Below are 24,910 nucleotides of genomic sequence, written 5' to 3' on the forward strand. Positions count from 1 at the left end.
ATTTGTGTTTATGTAAGCCATGCTCACTCCATGTGGCACTCTGGCTCCCTCTAGAGCTGGCTAAGCACCTAGAACTTGATAACATCTGTAATAGCTTGGTTAAGGCACTAGGTCTTTTAGCTTGGGGTCCCAGGCTCCTGCATGGAACTCCAGGTTCAAACCCTGCTGCTGCTGACACCCTTCCCTCACAGATGTCAAAGTTATATATAAAAAACATGATGCAAAAAATGTCTTGACTTACCCAGTTCTGAGATTGCTCTGTCTGAAATGAAAAGATCTGGTATTATTTACTTTTATTAGTGTGGAGGGCACAGTTTACTGGATGTTTACAGAAATGCAGGAAAAAATAAGACTAAACTAATTCAGTTTTTATACAGCACAAGTACAGGTTTTCAAATTGAGGGCTAGATTGTCTCTTTTCACTGAAAATCTCAAGGAGTGAGAAAGAGACAAAGTGCTTGAAACACATTAAAGGGAAAAACAAAAGGGAAGTCTATGCTAGCTTTATTATATACAGGTAAAGCTTCAGTACTTGCTGTAGCTCATCTCCATTGGCTGCTCAGAGGCTTGGAATCATAGATGTAGTCCCAGCAGAGAGGAATTAGTGGTAAGAGCACAGGTGAGGGACCCAGAGCTCCAAAATAAATGCAGCTTATTCACTGGTTCTACAGATTTATCCATTATTACTGTGCTGAGAGCTGAGCTATTCTTCAGATTCTTTTTCTGTTTGGTGCGAGGGACCTTCTTCCAACAGGAGTACTGCAGAGAATCTACCAGATTTAGACAAATCCCCTAGGGTAATAGTGGTAAAAGCAATGCCTTTGGCTCAAAAAATGTAAAATTTATTCAGTAGCTAATTTTACCGTTGACAATATTTACTGCTATTTTCCTCAGAGCCAGGTTCATTTTGAATTGGCTTATCATAAATGGACAGCTAAAAGGACAGACAGTATATTGTATTTGTTTTTAATTTACTTTAGTACATCCTAATGCTATGGTGATGGGTGCCATAATTAAATGCAAGTTATATAAAATATTCTGTACAGATATCAGTATCACTATTGTAATAATGAGATTGAGAAATCAGGCATTAAAAAGTCAGGAAATGTGGAATTACAGCTGGAGGCTAAAACTTTGCTTTTCTTCTGGTGCTTTAAAATACAGGCTTCCCTTTATATGATTATAAATTGTTTATCAATTAATAATGTATATTTTAATACAAATGGGAATTTCCTACATAAAACAAGTGACAGTGTGACAAAATCAGGCTGGATGGCTGTAAACGGTGATGGAAGGCAGATGATTAGCCCTAGAATGATAAATTCCCTTTTAGCTATAAGCTGAAATGAGGTTCAGGTCAACTAGGGACAGCTGAGTCCAAGTAAGGGCTGTCTGAGACCTTTAAATACCCCTCTTCTGGTGAAAGAGAAGGAGAGACAAGCTGCCGCAGCAGGGCTAGAGGTAGCAGGGAGAAAGGCTTCTCCAGGGTAGGAGGCTGTGCTTCTCCCCATATGGGATATTACCTACCTACCTGTAGGATGGGCACCCTGGGGCCAATAACAAGGCCACCTGCCCCCCTCCCTCCAGATAGGGGATATGGAAAGGTTTGCCATTCCCCTTTGGTTTGTGTTGAGTTGTGAATTTCTTTTGTTTGGCAGAGGAGCACTCCTTGGGCCTGCCTGGAAAATAGTGAGAAAGAAACCCCAAAAGACCATGTGTCTGCAGTGCGGCTGATTTATTCCAGCCCTCCCCACTGCCCCCTCTGCCAGTGCAAACAGCACTGAGTCCAGCAACGTGAAGGAGGTGCCTTGCCAGGATACGGAATATAATCTTTAAACGTAGCTTGGCTTGATGTTGAGGAGTTACTAAACCAAATCTGAAGGAACTCAGTTCCGTAGTTTTAATGTTATGATTATTTATAGTAAAAAAGCTGAAACTTTTTTATTAGTTTTTAGATCACACATTGAGAGTAAGGATGGAGGGGGGAGAAGATAGACTGTTAGAAAGCACACTGAATAAACTTCTCTATTACTCACTGTTTCATATAATATCCTTAAAATCCCCTTATATACCTATGTTTCCAAATTACCCATAATTCAATCTACACTGTACAATTATAGCTGCTTATTAATTCTGTACCATAAAATGAGCCCTACCAAGTCGTTCCTGCAGCTCCTGATGCTCTGTAAAAGAAAAAGCTTTGATTACCAGTTTGATATTTTAAAAAAGGAATTTCAGCTCATTGTGAGAAATGCATACACTGATTCTCTGCATAGAAAAAGGGAAAACTAATGATCACTATAAAAGTGGTAAACAATCAGTTGTTACATTTAAGGGCTGGTCTATACTAGAGAGTTAGGTCAACCCAGCTGTGTCACTCAGGTATGTGAAAAATTCACACCCCTAAGAGACATAGTTAAGCTGAACTAAGCCCCAGTGTAGACAGCACTGGTTTGACAGAAGATTTCTTCCATTGACCTAGCTACTGCCTCTTATAGAGGTAGATTTACTATAATGATTGAAGAACCCCTTCTGCTACCCTAGCATTTCTAGTGTAGACATAGCCTTATGTGGGGCAGATCTAGAGTGATTTGCAGGTACAGCAATATCAATTAGGGGAGTGATATTGTTACAACATTATTATGCCAGCAAAAGTCCTACTTATACTGGCAAAAAAATGTAGCTTACTGTGGTTCAGCACATAAAATAAGCTATACCAGCACAAGCACTTTTTTGCCAATATAACTGCATCTACACTAACAGCAATCTCATAAAATCTCATATCACACCCTCAGCTACTAGACCGCTATACTGGCAAAACTTTGTAGATAAGACTGTGGCCTGTTTACATTTAAAAGTTTGAACACTGCCTACTTTTTAACTTAGGGAATTGTTTGCTTCTTTTTTTCCCCATTGAAGTGGAATGTATTTGTAGCACTGATTTCCCAGATGAACTAGACTGTGATAGGAAAGGCTAAATGGATTTAGTTGCAAAGAAATATTTGAAATTAATTTCTGATACTGTGGAGGTGCTTTTAAGAGATTACAGTTAAAACACAGTAATATTAATAATAATGAAGAATGCGAGATGGTTGTTCTCCCCTGTCAGATGTTCTTTGTTCTTCCAAACTGCAGGTGGCTTCTAACACTAATAATTATCTAGGGTGAAATCAACCCAATGTAGAGAGCCTACATAATGCTTATATACCACTTAAGTCACTTAAGTTTCACTTAAGTCCTATTTTGAATGGCATGTAGGTCTTGCGGTGTCCCTCTGCATAGGAAAGATTGCATCCATCTGGCTTAAAAACAGATACTCACAACACTCCTTGGAAGCAGCTGAGTAATATTATCCCGATTTAGAGATGGGGAAGGTGAGGCAAGAAGGATCAGTGACTTGTGTATAGTCACACAGGGAGTTAATGGCATCTACTCCTGAGCCCCCAGGCATCTACTCCAGATGCCATGTTGCAACGTCTGTGACAAATGTCACAGTATTTATGTCTCACTGCTCCTAATTAATTATAACGTGAAAACCCATATCTGAAATTTTCAGCCCTGACAGTAATTTTTACTGTACCTTGTTCCAACGCCTTCTTCGCAGTGTCTGCATGGAAGAGAATGGCATGTTACTATACAACCATGTAATGATTTGTAATATACAATTGATGCAAAACACCTCAGAGAATTTTCTTGAAGATTATGTTTGATAGGAAAATAACCAGTTACATCACTAATCTCTCTGACTCTATTTCTCTCTCTCTGTGAACGCTATCTTCTTATGGGTAAACAAACAGTACATGGTTCTGAAGGAGCTGTCTGGAGCACCTGCATTTTCATACTTATCACAGCACCTGGAAAGAATTGTCTTGCAGACGCCAAACCCAGTTGGCCCAACTAAGGAAATATGAAGGGTAAATGGGAGGGCTCTGGCCTAGGAACTTGGTCTGTGAGTGGGAGAATCATGGGATTCCACCCTTAGAATGGGGATGGCTCCAGCCTGTCACTTGAAAAGGTAAAGCCAAGAGAGCTTGTAGAGGGCAGGAGTGCAGCTATCCTGTAACTGTGGCATCTTCATCTCTCTCAGTCTATTTAAAACTATCTCAAGCTTCCTGTTTCTGAACCAGGCCCCTCTTTTTGGCTCTTTGTTCCACATTTAGGGCTCAACTCTGTGCCTATGGCAGGAAGAGCTGAGCTCTGTGGCCTAACCTGACTCTGTGGCTAGGGAGCACAGCTGGATCCTGAAGGGTAATAAAAATAACACCTAGTTCTTATCTAGAGTGTTTCATCTTTAGGTCCCAAAGCATTCTACAAAGGAGAGGAGTGTCACTATCCCCATTTTACAGGTGGGGAAACTGATGCACAGAGTGGTAACGTGACATGCCTAAGGTCAGTCATTAAACCAAGGACAGAAGTGAGGTTTCTCAGGTCTTACATCACACTGGACCACACTGCCTCAGGGGAGATAACAATTATTATGTACTGACTGTGGATGACATCCTGGCTCATTGAAATCAATGGCAAAAGTACTGTCAAACTCAAAGGGGCCAAAATTATATATGTCCACTGAACTCTGTCCTTTCCCAGGGGTGAGATTCATTATTCTGCCCTTTGTGTCTCTGGGGATACTGTTCAAGGACCCTGAACATACTCACACTTCCCTGATTTCATAATGGAGGTGGTGCACTATGGCAAATAAAGCTTTTCAGGATCAGCCCATGAAATAGATATAACAAAACAAGAGGTAAAAATAGGTGGGGATATGGAAAGAGGAGAAAATATCATTGAGAGAGTGTGAGACGAGCTTATTTTTACACATGCACCTTGAGATCAGTGTAATGACTGACACACTGTCATCTGGCTTAGCGACATTTATTTGATGCCATAAGATATTTAAAGGGAGCTATCAGGATGCACAGGCCTTACACTAGAATCATAGAATCATAGAATTCAAGATCAGAAGGGACCATTATGATCATCTAGTCTGACCTCCTGCAAGATGCAGGCCACATTAGCCGATCTACCCACTCTTTTAGCAAGCGACCCCTGCCCCATGCTTCGGAGGAAGGCGAAAAACCTCCAGGGACACTGCCAATCTGCCCTGGAGGAAAATTCCTTCCCGACCCCAAATATGGCGGTCAGCTGAACCCCGAGCATGCGGGCAAGACTCTCCAGCCACACCCTCTGAAAGAGGTTAAGAATATCATATTATTGACCCAATTTGACCCAATTAAGTACCAGTTTGGCACTTAATTGACCTAGTGACTTAGCCCGTTATCCTATTATACCATCTCCTCCATAAACTTATCTAGCTTAATCTTAAAGTCATGGAGGTCCTTCGCCCCTACTGTTTCCCTCGGTAGGCTGTTCCAGTATTGCACTCCCCTGATGGTTAGAAACCTTCGTCTAATTTCAAGCCTAAATTTCCTGACTGACAATTTATATCCGTTTGTCCTCGTGTCTACATTAGCACTGAGCTGAAATAATTCCTCTCCTTCCCTGGTATTTACCCCTCTGATATATTTAAAGAGTGCAATCATATCTCCCCTAATCCTTCTTTTGGTTAAGGAAAACAAACCGAGCTCCTCAAGTCTCCTGTCATACGACAGGCCTTCCATTCCTCGGATCATTCTAGTGGCCCTTCTTTGTACCCGTTCCAGTTTTAGCTCATCCTTCTTAAACATGGGAGACCAAAACTGCACACAATACTCCAAATGAGGTCTCACCAACGCCTTATATAACGGGACTAGCACTTCCTTATCCCTACTAGAAATACCCCGCCTAATGCAACCCAAGACCGCATTAGCTTTTTTAACGGCCACATCACATTGCCTACTCATAGTCATCCTACGATCAACCAGGACTCCCAGGTCCTTCTCCTCCTCCGTTACTTCCAACTGGTGCGTCCCTAGCTTATAACTAAAATTCTTGTTAGTCATCCCTAAATGCATAACCTTACACTTCTCACTATTGAATTTCATCCTGTTACTAATACTCCAGTTTACAAGGTCATCCAAATCTCCCTGGAGGATATCCCGATCCTTCTCCGAATTGGCAATACCTCCCAACTTGGTGTCGTCCGCAAACTTTATCAGCCCACTCCTACTCTTGGTTCCCAGGTCAGCAATAAATAGATTGAATAAAATAGGACCCAAAACCGAACCTTGAGGAACTCCACTGGTAACCCCCCTCCAACCCGACAGTTCCCCTTTCAGTACTACCCTCTGCAGTCTCCCCTTTAACCAACTCCTTATCCACCTCTGGATTTTCATTTCGATCCCCATCTTTTCCAATTTAACCAATAATTCCTCATGCGGTACCGTATCAAACGCCTTACTGAAATCCAGATATATTAGATCCACCGCATTTCCCTTGTCTAAAAAATCTGTTACTTTCTCAAAGAAGGAGATCAGATTGGTTTGGCACGATCTACCTTTCGTAAATCCATGCTGTAATCTATCCCAGTTGTCATCGGCCTCCTGCTCCTTAACCACTCTCTCTTTCAAAATTTTTTCCATTACTTTGCATACTACAGATGTTAAACTAACAGGCCTGTAGTTACCCGGGTCACTCTTTTTCCCCTTCTTGAATATAGGAACTACATTAGCTAATCTCCAGTCCAACGGTACAATCCCCGAATTTAGAGATTTATTAAAAATCATCGCTAACGGGCTAGCAATATCACTCGCCAATTCCCTTAATATTCTAGGATGAAGATTATCCGGGCCCCCCGATTTACTTCCGTTAAGCTGTTCAAGTTTGGCCTCCACCTCAGATACCGTAATGTCTACCCCCATATCTTCATTCCCATCGGTCCCTCTATCACTATTCCTTAGCCCTTCATTAGCCTCATTAAAGACCGTGGCAAAATATTCATTCAGATATTGTGCCATTCCAAGATTATCCCTAATCTCCACTCCGTTTAAAGTTTTAAGCGGTCCCACTTCTTCCTTCTTGGTTTTCTTCCTATTTATATGGCTAAAAAACCTTTTGCTATTGGTTTTAATCCCCTTCGCTAGGTCCATCTCCACCCGTCGCTTTGCCTTTCTCACTGCATCCCTACACCCTCTGACCTCAATAAGGTAGGTTTCTTTGCTGATCCCTCCCATTTTCCACTCCCGGTACGCTTTCTGTTTTTTCTTAATGACCCCTCTAAGACGCTTGGTCATCCAGCTCGGTCTAAAACTGCTACCTACGAGCCGTTTTCCCTTTCTCGGGATACATGCCTCTGACAACTCCTGCAATTTCAACCTGAAGTAACCCCAGGCGTCATCTACCTTTAGATTCCTAAATATGTTGGTCCAGTCCACTTCCCTAACTAGTCGTCTTAATTTAGTAAAGTTAGCCCTTTTGAAATCGTAAACCCTAGTCTCAGATGCAATATTAATTATCCTCTCATTAATTTTGAAACGAATTAGCTCGTGATCACTCGAGCCAAGGTTGTCCCCTACAACTATTTCCTCAACAAGGTCCTCATTACTCACCAAAATCAGATCTAAAATGGCATCCCCCCTCGTTGGTTCAGCAACCACTTGATGTAGGAATTCATCAGCTATCACGTCTAGGAAAAGCTGAGCCCTATTGTTATTACTAGCATTTGTTTCCCAATCTATATCTGGGAAGTTAAAGTCTCCCATGATCAAGCAGTTCCTATTAGTGTTTACCTCCTTAAAAACATTAAAGAGCTCTCTATCCGTCTCCAAGCTAGATCCTGGCGGTCTATAGCACACCCCAATCACTATCCCGGGTGAGGCTCTGGTAGTTTTCTTCCCCAATGTGACCATTGCCCACACAGACTCCGTATTAACCATTGCATTGCTAGTTATTTCATTACATTTCACCTCATTATTGACATACAATGCTACTCCCCCACCTTTACCTTTGCATCGGTCTTTTCTAAACAGCACATACCCTTCCATACCTGTACTCCAGTCATGGCTATCGTTCCACCATGTTTCGGTTATTCCTACGATATCCGGTTTCAATTCTCGGACTAGGAGCTCCAGTTCCTCCATTTTATTACCTAAGCTTCTCGCATTGGTGAACAAACATCCTACCTTTTGCTGTTGGGCTCCTCTCACTCTTCTCACCCCGCTCGGTAGGGACACAGTACTACCAGTATGACCTGTCGATCTAGTATCCGTCCCCCCCCTCTTCCTTACACCTAACCGTCCCCCTCTGGCTATATCTGTTATCTTCTTGTTCTCACTCCCAATGTATAAATTTGGCGTGGAGTGCACCAGGGCCTCTCCCAACCGTCTCCCCCCAGTGTCTAGTTTAAAGCTCTTTTAATCAGATGAGCCAGCCTCCCTCCTAGAAGTCTACTTCCTTCCCTACTTAGGTGGAGCCCATCCCGTGAGAACAGTTGTCTGTCCCCAAAAGCCTCCCAGTGCCCATACATCCCAAAGCCCTCCTTGTAACACCACTCTCTCAGCCAACTATTAATCGTCAGGATTCTCTCACCCCTTTGGCGCCCTTCTCTAGGGACAGGTAGGATCCCACTGAAGATCACCTGAGCCTCAATTTCCTTAAGCGTCTTACCCAACCTGACATAGTCTCCCTTGATCCTGTCTAGCGAGAATCTAGCAGTATCATTCGTTCCCACATGAAGGATGACCAAAGGGTTCTTACCTGCTCCTCTTAGGATCCTTTTCAACCTCAGGTCCACATCCCGTATTTTAGCGCCCGGTAGACAGCAAACCCTTCTGTTCTCCGGATCGGCCTTGGTCACAGGCCTGTCCAACCTTCTCAGTATGGAGTCCCCAATCACGTAGACCTGCCTTTGCCTGGGGACAGTGCGGTCCTCTAACCTATCCCCCGTTCCCCCTGGTTGCAAGCTCCTTCCATTCCTATCTTCCCTTGTGGTTCCCCTTAAGCCATCCTGTAATCTCCCCTGACCCAAACTTGGTGTTGCCTCCATAGACTCCTCCCCTCTATCTATGGGACTGGCCGCTTGTCTCTTTTTCCTTGGCCTCCCACCATCAGCTACCATATTCTTTACCCCTTCCTCATTCTCCAAACCTTCAAACCTGTTCCTTAGCTCTATTTCCCCGTCACTGGCTCTCCTTTTCCTCGGCCTGCTTCTCACAGTCACATGCTTCCACCGCCCATCCTCCTCGTCTGGTGGTCCCCCCTCACTGGCCTTAGCCCCTGCTCCCACCTGTGCCCCTGGGCGTTCCCCTTCAGTTACTGCCTGCCATTGCTCCATCAGCAGCTCGAACCCCCTTCTATTCTCTATCAGGGTTTCTACCTGCAGCTCTAGGCCCTGGATCTTTTCCTCCAGCAGCTCTATTAGGCGACACTTCATACATACATAGTACTGCTCTGGGTCCCCCGCTAGAACCAGGTACATACCGCAGCTGCTGCATGCTCTCATCCTCGGTGTGTCCTCTGCTGCTTGGCTCATGGCTGCTGCTGTCCCGGCCTCGCTCGGTGCTTGTACCTAGGGAAACACAGGGGACACGGCGCGGCCCCCTTCCACCTCCCCCTGCTAACTCCCACGCAAACTCCCCTGTTAGCAGCTCTGTTTGCTGCCTCCTGTGCCGCTGCTCGCAGCTGTGCCGCTGCCTGGCTGGGCGGCCGCTTTTATAGCATAAAACATGTAAGCAGCAATGGAGACAAATTTCCCAGGAAGAAACAGACATTTGATTCCACTGATGAGCGAAATAGATATTAAAAATAAATAGTCTTGTTTAATAACTTTATTAAATACTTTAAATTACGGTAGGAGATCAAGTGTTATACATATAAAAATCATGCAAGAAAAATGCATTCCAGTTAAAGCAGAGATGTCAAAACTAAGTATAAACATATCAAGGATAACTTAAGAAAGAGAAATACATTACCCTGTATGAATAAAGCCTCTTCTTCTGATTTTTTTTTCGTAGACTCCTTCTGCTTGACTATAAGATTAAGAATCAAAGATTTTGGAGTGCTGAGTAAATTGTTGAGGTGCCAGAGAGATACAATAAAACAGATGTTTGTCAAACTGTTTTTGTTATTCAAGTAGAAAATACAATTAGCACAGTGCACATTTTATATACTGTCCATGGTTAGCAAGAGGAAGAATTTAAATACAGAGGAAGCTGAAGGGTTAAGAAAAGAGGTGGGACGAGAAACATAAAATGCTTCATGAACAATATGAGACTTGTGGAAATAAGTGCCAATGATGTATAGTCTTCTGTTTGCCAGAAAATGGGACTAAGTGACAGGATGGATCACTTGATGATTACCTCTTCTGTTCATTTCCTCTGGGGTACCTGGCGCTGTCCACTGTCGGAAGACAGTATATGGGACTAGATGGACCTTTGGGCTGACCCAGTATGGCCATACACATGTTCTTGTGTTCTTAATGTCATGGAACCAGGAGCCCCAGAACTTTGGTAGAAGCATATGTGTTGGGGGGCAGGGGGACGAGACCCTACCCTTGTGGCCCCACCCCCTCCTTGTCTCCGCCCTGCTCCTAATCTTTCCCCTGAGATCCTGCCCCCTGGCCACTTGGCCAGGCTGGAAGCCAGATCTGGGCAGTGGTAAGAGCTACCTAGGGAGCCCCGGCCCCTGTGGGGAGACCCAGACCCTCCACCTACTCTGGATGGGGAGCCAGGGGGCCCAGGAGCAGCACCCTAGGGCAGGTGGAGGATCTGGGACTTCCCACAGCAGCCTGAGTGGTAGTCTGACTCTGGCTTCAGCCCTGGTCAGGGCGTGGGAACTCAGTGGGCAGGGAGAACAGGAGGAGCAGAGGTGTAGTCACTGAGAGGAGCAGGCATTGTGAAGAGGTTGGCACCATAGGCAGGGACTATGAAGCGCAGCCCTTGCTTGTTCCACTGTGTGCCTGCCCAAAGCTTGCAGTTTGGGGAGACAACAGGGCCTCCTGCCTCTCAAACTATTCTCATGTTAAAAATTGGGTGGGCCTGGCCTGCTCACTTTTTTTACAGCGCCCCTGTATTGAATGCTTCAATATATATAAAAGTATTTTGAATTGATAATGTCAAACTTTTCTTCTCAAATTTTTTATGCTCATAAATTGTGGAATTTGTATTAAAAGAATAGTTCCTTTATTTTCAAATGTATACAGACCTGATCTTACCAATAATCAGAGAGAGTTGGAAAACATAACAAAATACTACTAACATTCTGGTAAATCTGAAAACATTTTCCATTCTGTTGTGTTTTATGAGTCCGTTGTTTTATTTTCCAAATTTTCTGTCAAAATATTTTAAGCAAAATTGTTTTGATTTTAGATGGCGATATATTTTAAAATGAAAATTTCTGATATTGAAAAAAATGTACTATGTGTCAGTGACCAGTCAAAATCAGTAATAGAAAACCAATTAGCCAATAAAAATAGCAAAGAGATTTTGAAAATCAAACAACAGACTGTTTTAAAGATTTAAAGATTCTGCTGAGAACTGGAAAATTCTGAATTTTTTTTTTTAAATAATCCTTTAATAAGGACCAGATTTTGATTAAAATATGGAGAGGTACCTATTTCATAGAACTGGAAAGTTATTGAGTCCAGCCCCCTGTCTTCACTGGGACTAAGAACTGATTTTGCTTCAGATCCCTAGGTGGTTCCCCTCAGGAATTGAACTTATAACTTGAGGTTTAGGAGGCCAATGCTCAAACCACTCAGCTATCACTGCCCCCTTTAGGTAGTGAATAAAAATAAACCTGACAAGCTGCATTCCCAAGTAGACTGCTTACAACTGAGTAATTTCCTTAAATTCCAGTGAAGTCATTTGGACTAGTCGGGGCAGTTAGAACTATGCACAATAGTTTTTTCCATGATCAGGCCTCAAGATTGTGTTCCCTGATTTTATTCATAGACTCATAGATTATAAAGGCTATTGTGATCATCTAATCTGAGTTCCTGCAACTTCCTTAAAAAAATCCTATCTGAACTAGAACACATCTTTTACAAAAAACACCCAATCTTGATTTACAGTTTCTAGTGATGGAGAATCCACCACAACCTTTGGTAAATTGTTCTAGTGCTTAATTACCCTCACTGTTAAAAAACGCATGCTGTATTTCCAGTCTGATTTGTGTAGCCCGAACATCCAGTTGATCAATTTTGTTATACCTTTCTCTGCTAGATTGAAGCCTGTTATCAAATATTTGTTCCCTGTGTAGGTTATAAAATGTGAGATCATGTCACCCCTTAACCTTTTCTTTGGTAAACTAATCAGATTGAGCTCCTGGAGTCTATTAATATATGGAATGTTTTCTAATTCTCTAATTATTCTTGTTTCCAGTTTATCAACATCCTTCTTGAATTGAGGGCACCAGAACTGGACATTGAATTCCAGCAGCACTCTCACCAATGCCAAATATATGGGTATAATAACTTCCCTACTCCTATTCCAAACACCAGAACAGATCATTTTTAAAATTTCTTCTTCTGGAATTAGATGTTAATCAGAGATGAACAAATATTAAAAAAAAAAATCCTGACGTCCTTTTGAGCACCAATAAATATTGTAGTTCAATTTAGTTCGATGTTTGGGTTTCATTTGATAATAATTTTATGATTATTATTTCCCCCTTGTGGATGGACTTTAAACATGCAGATAATGCACTTACCTGTATATATCCAAAATGCACAGGCACCGATCACAAGAAGGTTTAAAGTAAATAACACCCAGAATGCAGCAAGCCACGGAGAAACATGAGGGAAAATATCACCTTTGAAAACAATATATAAAAAAGTCACCCCAGAAACATGCTATGTCTTCTCCATATTAAGGAACAATGAATCAGGCTCCACAGATGTGTGAAGCTCAGGACTTGACTGGTTTTGCAGTATCAAAGTATCAGCTAGACCTGGAACTCGTGTAAATTGCCATTGATTTACATCAGCTGATAATCTAGCTCTTGCGCAGAAGAGCTGCAGATTGGATATCCCAGAGTCACTCCTGCTTTTATACTTCCTGTTTTTCTGTAGACCAGATTCTGACACCCTTTCTTACAGTGAATTGTATCTTACTCTTTCAAACCAATGGGATTAACTTCAGATCCATGTACTATTCATTGTGATCTGGTCCTGGGTCCTTAGCAATTTTGGGCAATGATAAAGACACTGGACCACATTCACAGCTGATGTAAATCCGGCTCGCTCTATTGGAGTCAATGGACCTAGATCCTCAGCTAGCGTAATGAGCACAGCTTTATTTCAGTCAGTAGAACTACCACCATTTACACCATCTGAGGATTTGGCCCACTGATTCTAGATTTCACACGCCAAGATCAAGAAAATCAGTTTCAGCCACTGCCCTGAGTGATCAATGAATATCCCTGCATGTTCTTCAGAGGTAACATTAACCCCAGGGTAGGTGGTCTGCTCAAGACCTCTTGGTGTTATGTAGGGCTAATGTGGTTCATAAGCCTTGTTTCGGCCTTCAGCATTGGGGGAATAATATAGTGATTCTTGACATATTTGACTGGCTGTTATTTCACACCAGTTTGGAGTCTGAAGCTGGTTAGCACACACACAAGTGAATGGGAGTCAGATTTAGAGAGAGATGCCTTGTGATAATAAAAGTTAGAAGTGGATCTCCTATTGCTGCTAAACAACCGGTTAATTTATCCAAGTTCTAATAAGCCACCAGAACAGTGAGACAGGTGGTGAGCTGAGACAACTGATTATTAGTAATAATCATCTCTAGCTCTTACATAGTGTATTTTACCAGTGGATCTCAAAGGAGAGCAATATCACTGTCTGAGGCATCGGGAGGAAAAGCAACTTGCCCAAGGTCACCCAGCAGGCCAGTGGCAGAGCTGGGAACAGAACCCACATCTCCTGCGCTTTGCCCGCTAAGTCACAGTGCAGGCAAAAATTCTTTTCTTGTTGCCTTTTCCACCCAGCTCAACCTTTTACATGTTTCTTCCTGTTCTAATCCCACCCAGTGAGCTCTCTGGGGCAGTGACTATCTAGTTTAGCTATTTGTACAGCACTTAACACAATGAGGCCCTTCTAACAGTATTAGGGCAGTATCCTTTTGACTTAGGTGGGAAGCTCTGTTCTGCCACATTCTTATCTCGATAATACAACACTAGAGTCTGATGGACAGAGAAGCAGCTCCAAGGTTAAAGCATGATGCAGAGGACTCACCTGAGAGGAGAATGACAGATTTCTTCTCTGTTTTCAGCAGGTTGTTCTGGATAACGCAGCTGATTTCTCCAGTTTCCTGTCCCAGGATTGTGACGTTGCTCAGAATACTGAACAGAAGTTCATGATCCTGCTCCATTTTGGTCACAGGCTGCAGATCCGACCCATTATTTATAACCCAGCGGACTTCAGGTTTGGGAAACCATCCTGTTGACCTGCAGGCTAGGTCAATCCCCTGGCCCTGGGGACCCAGCACATCGATGGACACAGAGGCAACAGCTAAAACAAGAAGAGAGAGATTCAGGAGGGGCTATCTTCAGGGAAACAGCATTGTCACTTTGTTATGGCTTTATTTTTAATTCAGGACATGGTCCCAATTTCTGTGTTTTTCCTACTGGAGTCCAAAGAAATGCTTCACTTGCTTCTCCTGGGGACTGCAGATCATGGCACATCACCATAAATGGCAAGTTGTACTCCTGCCTGGCCTCCCAAATGCCACATGCCAAAGCCAATACTCAGGCCAGGTCTACACTCAAAGTTAGGTCAACCCAGCTACATCACTTGGGGGAGTGAAAAAGCCACACCCTTGAGAGATGCTGTGAAGCTGACCTAACCCCAGCATAGACAGCACTAGGTTGATGCAACAATTCTTCTGTCAACCTAGCTATCACCTCTCAGGAAGATGAATTCACTACAGTGATGGGAGAACCCCTCCTGTTGCTGTAGTGTGGGTCTGCACTGAAGTACAGATAAGCCCTTAGACAGGGATCTCAGAGGGCTGGGCCTGTTTCTCCACTCCCTAGTCCCTGCACGTGGGGCAAGGATGGAAGAGAGAGGGGGCTTTAATCCACCTTCACTCTCTCTGTATAGAGTGGCCAGGTAGGCCCTGCCCAGCCCCTGGTGTAACTTAGAGCAGCTGGTCCCCATGGGCCCTAGGAAGCAGAGGATATCCATGGTGCATTGTGCTTTGCCCACACATCCCAATCTGCCCTTCTATTGGAGGCTGGGTGCTGAGTGGGTGCAAAGCCATTAAGCCAGCCAGAGACCTGCCCAGGGCCTATTCTCAAGGGGCCATTTCTGCCCATTTTAAGACCCTTTACACTGCCTGTGCAGCATAAGGAGTCCTTGGTGTGACTGAAAAGCAGGCCCAGTGTTTCATACTCTGTGCGTTTAGGGCTCAGTTGCTCCGTACAGACAGTTTAGAGTAAGGGGCCGGAGGGGAGTTGTCCTACCCCAGAGCTCCTAGGTGTACACAGGCTGCTACATGCAGCTTGCAGCCCCTTGCAGAGCTTGGCAGCTCCTCTGGCTGGAACATGTGGGGCAGAGCTTTGGGCCTGCCTCCTGCTCAGCACCATTGGGGCACCATGAGGGACAGGGACTGGAGTTCTGGCTGGCCTTTAGACAGGTTACAGAGAGAGACAAGGCTTGTTGAACCTGCTCTGCACTGCACATCTACATCTTGGCCAGGCAAAATCTGACCAGGCCCAATGAAATCACCAACCTGCAATTTTAAGCTCGGTTGCAGCATCAGCGCTCCACTCGTTAGACTTCACAATGCAGCTGTATGTTCCCTCATCGGCTGGTCGGACGTTCTTCAGCTTTAAAGACACATTCCCAGAGGTGAATCCATCCTTCAACAGCACAGTCCGGCCTTGGTATTTCTCTCCTGGCCCATCCTGGCCTGTCCGGGCTTTGTATTCATAGACAGTCTCTATAGCTGCCTGGATGATTTTCTTCCACTGAACCTCCATATTGTCTGGCTGCGTCCCAGTGGAGATCTGGCAGGGTAAGACCACATCCTGGCCGACGATCCCAGTGACAGTTGGGGACGAGATGACTTCAAAATTCTCTGAAAGAAGCAAATCTAAATGAGGGAATATCTACACTGCAACTGGAGGAGTGATTGCAGCTCGGTAGGCATGCGTGTGCTATCTTGAATCTAGCTAGCCTGGCTAAAAAGAGCAATGAACACATGGCGGCATGGGCTTCAGCTGTATAAGCCTGCCTGGAACTCTGGGTACATACATTCCTAGCTCACACAGGGGTTCATACTGCTGCATCTCACACAGGGGTTGTATAAGTAGGGGCATTTCCAGCAGATCGAGGGATGTGATCATTCCCCTCTATTCAGCACTGGTGAGGCCTCATTTGGAGTACTGTGTCCAGTTTTGGGCCCCACACTACAAGAAGGATGTGGATAAATTGGAGAGAGTCCAGTGGAGGGCAACAAAAATGATTAGGGGGCTGGAGCACATGACTTATGAGGAGAGGCTGAGGGAACTGGGATTGTTTAGTCTGCAGAAGAGAAGAATGATGGGGGATTTGATAGCTGCTTTCAACTACCTGAAAGGGGGTTCTAAAGAGGATGGATCTAGACTGTTCTCAGTGGTACCAGATGACAGAACAAGGAGTAATGGTCTCAAGTTGCAGAGAGGGAGGTTTAGGTTGGACAGTAGGAAAAACTTTTTCACTAGTAGGGTGGTGAAGAACTGGAATGGGTTACCTAGGGAGGTGGTGGAATCTCCTTCCTTAGTGGTTTTTAAGATCAGGCTTGACAAAGCCCTGGCTGGGATGATTTAGTTGGGTTTGGTCCTGCTTTGAGCAGGGGGTTGGACTAGATGACCTCCTGAGGTCCCTTCCAACCCTGAGATTCTATGATTCTATGATCTTCAATACTATTTTTAACCAAGCTAGCTAGATTCAAGATAGCACAGGTATTCCTACTGACTGCAGTGTAATTGTACCCTGAGGGTATGTCCAGAATAAAACCAGTGGTGTCTGTGATAGCCATGAATTCCAAGCAGTGGGGCAGGAATCTGTCTTCATAAATTAAAGAGTAGAAATACTGTGCAAATATGTAATTGATAGTTATAGTTATTTTTATTAAGTATCTGAGATCATTATTAAGAACCTGAGTTTCGCAGATGATATTGACTCATAACATTGACAAAGGAGGAATTGCAGAGAATTACTAACAAGCTAGATTGGGAAAGCAGAAAATTCAGACTGAACTTCAACACAGGGAAGACAAAAAATATGGCAACTGGAGAGAAGATATAAGGTATATACAAGAGGAAGAGATAAAGATCAAATGTGGAGACTAAGAACTAGAAAAGTAGGGAAAAAATGAGGGCTACTATCAAAGAATGGGAATTGTGACGATGATGTAAAAAGAAAAATTGGACTAGCTGTTACTGCATCTGGAAAACTGCAACATCTGGAAGGCTCAATAAGTTTCAATAACAAAGAAACTCTCATGCCGATACTGTGCTGCAGGTTTGTAACACTGGAGTATGAGGAAAGCTAACAAACAGAAGATATTGCCCGAAGAAATGAACTGGCTGAGGGGGATACTGAGAGTTTCAAGACTGCAGAAATTTTTAAAAAATGAAGTGAGAAGAAAATGTCTAGGGCAAGAAACAACCTTGTTACAGAAGACTGAAGAAGGGTAACTGTGATGGTTTGGACATGTGTCAGGAATGGACCTGAAAAGGATGCCATATTGGCAATACATACCAGAGTGCAAGGAACTGGAAATAGAGGAAGACTGAGAATGCATTGACATACAATGACATATAACAAAAAGAGAAAGGAAGCCATGAACCTGGTTCAAGACAGCAAGTGGTGGAAAGACATCACTCAACCCTTATCACAGCTGCTGAGCTGAGAGAAGGGAATCAAAGAAGAAGAAAGGAGATACATTTTGTTATTGCACCATTGGTGTATAAGATGTATAACAGATAAAACATACCAAATAATCAGAGCCTGCCTGGGAGATCTTAGGGCTGATCTATGAGAGCTTGTTGAAAAAGGATAAAATGTGTTTAAAGAAGTGTTACAAAAAATGATTTTTTTCTAAACAGTTTACATTTTTCCAATGTTCTAATAAAAGATTTTTTTCTTTTTTGGGTGGGGGGAAGAGCACTGTCTGTTTTCTTCTCACTTTTATCCTTTTTCAGTTGTAAAATTGGAAAAGAGGGGAGGGAATGAAGAAAGGCAAAAAAGAAAAAGGAGTGGAAAAAATCCCAAACTGATAATCTAATGGGGAAGGAGGGCTGTTGAAAAATCATAAATTTATTGTTGTGAAAAGAACATTTTTCTATTGAAACAAAAGATTAAAATTAAAATTTCAACCCTGTGTTTGCCCTATTCCAGCCATCAGCCACTAGCGCAAATGTCTAAGTATAGACAGAGCATGATGTAATTTCCATTAGTGCTGCGTATCCAGTTTAAGGTATAAACTCAACCAAGCCAAATTGTGTGTGTGGTGGTGATGATGGTGGGGGTTCTTGCATTGGTCATCTTTCCTTGATGGCTAGAATCGTACATCTCCACCTTGTACTGACCGCAAGTCCATGATGAACTGAGAACCTCACTGGAGAAACCAGGGCTAACAAAGAGTCTGAAACTGACAACATGCTGAAAACCTGCTGTAAGATGCTGGCTCAGTAGGCACTGAGAGCACTCAGATGCTTCCAGGACCAGATCTCCAGTGCCTCCTGAATAACCTGCTCAGTAACACAAACAAAAACATTCTCTTTGCTGAAATACAGATACCAGCAGGGGTTTCATGCTGGTTTAGGATCTCTCTCCAGGGATTTTGTGCTGTGGAGAAGTGTTTTACCAACAATGCTTTTACCTGAAATGGGAATCGCTGCTAGGAGTATGGCACAGAACAAGCAGATGGAGAGCTGTTCCCGTAGCTCCATGCCTCTGGTAGCTCATGTGGGAAGAGACGGGGGCTGATCTGAAATGACAGCAGCAATCAAAGCAGACACAGATGGTCAGAAATACAAGAAACCTGATTTCTCCTTATTCCCCCTTGAAATACACCAGGTAGGGGTGAAAGTAACTTACAGGACTTACGGTAATGCTGAAGTCCTGAGGGGCGTGGCCTCAACTGGAAGAGGTGTGGCCTCAACCGGTAGAGGCATTGCCTCTCAAGATTTAAAGGCCCTGGGGCACCGGCTGCAGTTGGGAGCCCCAGGGCCTTTAAATCAACCTGGGGCTCAGGGGCAAATTAAAGAGCCCAGGGCTCCGGCCGCCACGGAGCTCCGGACCCTTTAAATCCCCACTGCAATTCCAGCCGCCAGAGCCACCAGTGGGATTTAAAGGGCTCTGGGCTGACCGGAGCCATGGCAGCCCAGCACCCTTTAAATCTGGCCCCAGCACAGCCGCCGGAGCCGCAGGCAGGGGGTTTAAAGGGCTCTGGGCTGACCGCAGCCATGGCAGCCCAGCACCCTTTAAATCTGGCCCCAGCCCGGCCGCCGGAGCCATGGGCGAGATTCAAGGGGCTCTGGGCTCCTGCAGCTGCAGCAGCCCAGGGACCTTTAAACCCGGTCCCAGCCCGGCCGCCCGAGCCGCGGGCGGGATTCAAACAGCTCTGGGCTGCCCACTGCGGCAGGGAGCCCAGAGCCCTTTAAATCTCTGCCATGGAAGCCAGTGCCGTCCGGCACAACGTACTGGCTCTTGCCAGTATGCCGTACCGGCGGGGACCGGCTTACTTTCACCTCTGACACCAGGCTGTTCCTCCCGTTCCTTCTCCTGTGTCTCTGTACAATGCAGGGAAAGCTGAACAATATGGGAGGGTGTCACTATGTCCAGCCAATGTGGGAATGTGTGGGGGGGAAAGCACATGAGAACCTTTGCTGTGGCGAAAGGGCCATTCACTGTCATAGTCCTAGTGCTCGGGGAGGGCAAGGCCATGTGATTCCAGCACCACTGCTGTCCAAGCCTGGCACAGCGCCTGCCCTTCTCCAGGGCTGCTAGAGGCACTGACTTTCCCTGAGGCACAATGAGCCACAGATGCAGGGCGTGTCTAGGCTGCAGGAATTGCCTGTGCAGTCTTTAATCTCACTAGCTCGAGTCCTGGAGCAGTGAAGCTGCAGCAGCACAAGCCTCAGTCCAGGCTATACAAGCCAACCAGCCCAGAACCCAGGATAATTACTCCCAGGGCTAGCCTCTGCTCAGGGCCGGCTCTACAGTTTTCCCCGCCCCAAGCGGTGCGCTGAATTGCCGCCGCCTACGGGGGGGCGGGGCGGTCCGTGTGCCCTTAGGGCGGCAGGTGCGTTTCCGCGGCGGCGCAATTCAGCGGCAGCTTCTATGTTTAGCTGAAGCTGCCGCCGAATTGCCGCAGCCGCGGCAACGCGCCTGCCGCCCTAAGGGCAAACAGACTGTATACCGCCCCCCCCCCCGCCTGCGTTTCCGGGGCAGCGGCAATTCGGCGGCAGCTTCTATGTTTAGCTGTCCGGGGGCTTCAGCTAAACATAGAAGCTGCCGCTGAATTCCGCCGCTGGAAACGGGCCTGCCGCCCTCAGGGCACACGCCCCCCCCCCCCCGCGCTTATGGCTGCAATTCGGCACACTACTTGTGGGCAAAACAAGGGGGGCTGCCGCCCCTTGCAGATTGCCATCCCAAGCACCAGCTTGGAATGCTGGTGCCTGGAGCCGGCCCTGCCTCTGCTGCCACTGCTTCACCACTCCAGGACCTGAAGTAGTGAGATTAAAGCTAGCTCAGGCTTGTCCCCTCAAGCTGCAGTCAAACCCAGTGACTGCAGCATAGACATACGCTTAGCTGCACCCTGTTCCAGCTGGATTTACTTTGGTGATGTGGCAGTTAGGAGAAAAATGAGTCGATTGCAACTCCCTAATTCTGGGACCAGTTCTATGCCAGCTCTGGGGCTGCTCCTAGCTATGGCCCCAAAGGGCCATTACGTTCGATCAGTTTAACTGGAGTTCTGTGATGCTCAAGACATGTCAGTTCATGCCCTATGCCATATAGTGCAGGCGCTGGAGTGGCACGCAGGCCAACACTTCACCAAGCTCTAAGCCAGAGGATTTACTTCCCTACAGAGTGGAAATTCTCAGGCAGGGAAATCCAACAGTTTTCCTGCCCCTTTGCACTCATCAGAGTCTGCAGGATTTCTGTTACTATGGGCTGTGCCTTAGGGTATGTCCACACTGCAATAAAAGACCTGCAGCATGGCAATGGCTGGGGTTGGGTTGTGGGGCTGTAGATTTCAGTGTGGATATTTGGGATCAGGCTCTGAAACCCCCCAAAGGGGGTGGTTCTCAGACCCCCAGGCTCCAACCTGAGCCTGAATGTCCACACTGCAGTTTTTAGCCCTGCAGGCAGAACCCAGTGATCCCAAGTTAGTTGATCCAGGCTCTGAGACTTGGTGCTGCAGGTTTTTTATTGTGATATAGACGTACCCTTAAAGACACAAGTCACTTAAAAAAATCTACATAAGCCATCAGCACAAAAGGGTTTGTCTACATGGGGGCTGTGTTTGACTGTACTGCTGAGCTCAGCCTTCATTTTGCATGGACACTGTGGTATTGATTCATGCGGATTGGTACCCTACACCATGAACAGTCCTATTGAACTCAATGGCCAAGAGTTTCTAAACTGACTCTTGATTTTCGGTGCTCAGCTTGAGAGACCTTAATGGCCTGACATTCAGAATGGGGCTCCTCAGCTCTTTCTGAAATTCAGGCCTCTTCAAGGTCTCTCAAATTGGGCACCCAACGTGACTAGTCCACTGTGAAGCTCTTGGCTAGGGAGACCACTGGTAGAGTGAGTTGTTACTCAACAGGTGTGACAGCAGCAGGGTGCGGAGTAATCTGCTCCCACAGATTATCTCTGCAGACTCTTGGTGGTATTTTTCACCAACAAAACTTTCACTCTAAACTCACCATTCATGTGGGTGCCCTCTGGGTGGGCATTAAGGCTCTGAACTTTTTTTAGGCCTTTCTGCTTCTTCCCAGATGGAGTGCACATAACAGACCTACTGGATCGAATTTGACACAGATATTCAATGGTGTTATTCCAGGGAAAATTTTGACTTATTACATTGCTGGTCACTCCCATCTTCCTCCTCCCATCTGTCGTCTATTTCAGCCGTTCAAGGACTTTGATATCTCCAGCGTGTTTATTGCTGCGTCTCCAGCAATCTCCTCAGCACCAGCCCCAATGTATCTCTGTTATTTTATTGCCATCTGTAACATGCCCCTTTGTTGCACTGAGCATACAGTGCAGAGGTGTGGCATACGCTGATACCATCAAACACTCCTCTGGCGCCTGATTCTGAGGTGTGTGAATGTTCTCTTAGAGCAGACAACCAGCAAACTCCACAGGGTTATCTAGTGGCGCTAAAGAGGGCGCTGTCAGCATTGCCAGGTGTAGCAAAACCTACTACTTTCTCTTGTATCTCATTGAAAATAACACGTAATTCTGTGTCACAAATGAAAAAAGTCCATCTAAAAGCACTAGACATTATTTTTCACAATAAATAGCTTTGATACAGGTTCATTTGGTCCCCGGGTTCGGCTAACCGTATTTCCCAAAGGGAATTTGGGCCACTGTGCAGGGCTTGCCCAAGCCCCTGCCCCCCACCCCAGCATGAGACTGGCCCAAGCCACTCGCTCGAGCCCTGCCTGATCTCTGCACAAGGCTGTTGCTGGTCACCTGCCTATCCCCTGCCTGAGCCCTGCCTCTCCCCCTGCGCAGGGCTGGCATGGCTAGCTCGCCCCTTTGCATGTTCCTCTGCACCACACCCCACTTTTTTGACAAACGTGGGTGTTTGTCCTATTTGCCCTTGCCAACTGATCGAGTCAGCAAGAGCACACGGGACAAATGCCCACTTTTGCGAAAAAAGTTGGGACGACTGGGACAGGGCTTTAAAAAGAGACTGGCCAGGCCAAAATGGGATATTTGGTAGGTAGGATTTGAAACATACCTATGGGAGATCTGAATGGAGAAAGAATGAGAAGAGAAGTTAACTTATCATAGCAGAGATATCAGTGTATGCATTGCCCTTCCTCATAAGCAGAATTATTTTCAGAGTCAACAAAATGATATACTGAAAATGTGAGAGCACCTGTTATAGGCTCAAGTTCAGCAAAGTACCCACATAAGTCCTTTTTAAGCTCAGCATGTGCTTTTCTGAAAAGTGATGGTTTGCTGAATTGGAGTCATTGTAAAGGCACATGGCTTTCCACACCATCATCCTAGTCAGGAGAGAAAGGCAGAAAGCAAAATAAAATGAGGTTCTTGTGATGTATTGAAAACTGTATTAAAAGTATGATCTAGGACTTTAAATTCACAGGGGTTTCCCTGGTCCTGCTTGCAGGCAGGGGGTTCTGTATGGAAGCATGGGATCAGAGTCAGTGTGCAACCTGCCAGCCTCAGATAAGATTGGGTGAGTTGCGGCTCTCTGTTTTTTAGAGAGCAGCCTGCTTTCTATCTCTCTGATTTGGTTCTTGTGTGTTGTCCTTTTCAATTCTAAGCAATAAAGTCAGATTATGTGCAACCTTCCAGAAAAAGTATTTATGTTTTTATCTGGCTCCTGGTATATATGATGTGAACTTGACAGTTCTTCAAGTGAAGCAGCTTCCATTTGATATAATATGTGAAAGTTTTCAGTCCATTTCACTGCAAGGTGCTGCAGAGAGGGGCTTTTGAGGGGAATCAGAGTTCTTATATGGGAGCTTTATGTTCTGCTGTTTGTGTAATTGTATTTTTTTGTAATTTATGGCAGGGATGCCGAGATCCAGTTTTATTTATTTTTATTTTATTTTATTTTGGTCCCTTGAAATATGCAATTACTTATGTTAAACAATCTGTTCTATTTTGTATTTATCTGTCACACTCAGTAAGTTTTCCAGATCTGAGGAAGAGCTCTGTGTAAACTTGAAAGCGCGTATCTCTCACCAAGAGAAGTTGGTCTAATACAAGATGATTCTTCACTTATATTGGATCTCTAAATTTGTTTGTCTATTTGTAATTTATGACAAGGACACCCATATACTTGGCTAGGCACATGTTTATTTTATTTCATTTCATGTTACTGGAAAACATGGAAAACATAATCCCAATTATAGATATACAATGATGGGGTCTAAATCAGCTGTTACCACTCACAAAAGAGATCTTGGAGTCATTGTGGATAGTTGTCTGAAAACATCCACTCAATGTGCAGCAGCAGCCAAAAAGGTAACAGAATGTTGGGAATCATTAAGAAAGGGATAGATAATAAGACAGAAAATATCATATTGCCTATATATAAATCCATGGTAAGCCCACATCTTGAATACTGCGTGCAGATGTGGTTGCCCCATCTCAAAAATGATATATTAGAATTGGAAAAGATCAAGGCTGCCCAGAGAATTCAGGGGGCCTGGGGCAAAGAAATTTTGGGGGCCCCTTCTATAAAAAAATTGCAATACTATATTCTCCTGGGGGCCCTTGTGGGGCCCACGGCAAATTGCCCCACTTGCTCCCCTCCACAGGCGCCCCTGGGAAAAATAAACCTTCGGCATTTCGGCACAAACCCAGTTTTGAGAAAACTTCTTTACAAGGTATCACTAGTTCTCAGCATCAGCTAGTGCTAAAAGGCACTAAAGCTCATTAAAAGGGTTGGACAAATATTTTCCATCAAAACTTTTTCTGGATCGAAAACTAGGGGTTTTTAAAAAGCAGAAAAAAATCGCGGACCATGTCTGCTTTCCTTCAAAATTTGTTGTGATTTTTTTAAATGAAAATCTGAAATTAGTCTGCCAAAACCTGAACATGGTTTGAGGTTTCAGAAGTGTGTGGCCAAATATTTGCTGCTTGCTGTATTTGATTGTTTAAAGAAACAATTTAAAAATTCTGCTTAAAAAAAAATCCAAAACTTTTGAACCACCTCAGCTTGTAACCAAACACCTGAGCCCATCCAGGCAGAGATTTTTCCAGGTTTCTGATACTCTGTTGGCTTCCTTGACTCATATCTATCTCCATAACTTTGGGTTCATTTAGGTTAGA

General features: G+C 44.7%; 1 protein-coding gene across 2 annotated transcripts in view; it reads right to left on the minus strand.

Moving 5' to 3' along the window:
• Positions 1–24,910, minus strand: part of LOC123349755 (butyrophilin subfamily 3 member A1-like) — a 39,650-nt gene that overhangs the window by 7,368 nt on the left and 7,372 nt on the right. For both annotated transcript variants that reach the window (XM_044987928.1, XM_044987927.1), the window contains exons 2-9: positions 18,747–18,854; positions 15,609–15,956; positions 14,111–14,386; positions 12,583–12,684; positions 9,846–9,902; positions 3,581–3,607; positions 2,157–2,183; positions 242–262 (exon numbers count right to left, since the gene is read on the minus strand). In XM_044987928.1, coding sequence (XP_044843863.1) covers positions 242–262; positions 2,157–2,183; positions 3,581–3,607; positions 9,846–9,902; positions 12,583–12,684; positions 14,111–14,386; positions 15,609–15,956; positions 18,747–18,816 — 928 coding nt within the window. In that variant the 5' untranslated portion in view covers positions 18,817–18,854. The remainder of the gene's footprint in view (positions 1–241; positions 263–2,156; positions 2,184–3,580; positions 3,608–9,845; positions 9,903–12,582; positions 12,685–14,110; positions 14,387–15,608; positions 15,957–18,746; positions 18,855–24,910) is intronic.

This window comes from Mauremys mutica, chromosome 15 (assembly GCF_020497125.1).
Source record: "Mauremys mutica isolate MM-2020 ecotype Southern chromosome 15, ASM2049712v1, whole genome shotgun sequence".
NCBI lineage: Eukaryota > Metazoa > Chordata > Testudines > Geoemydidae > Mauremys > Mauremys mutica.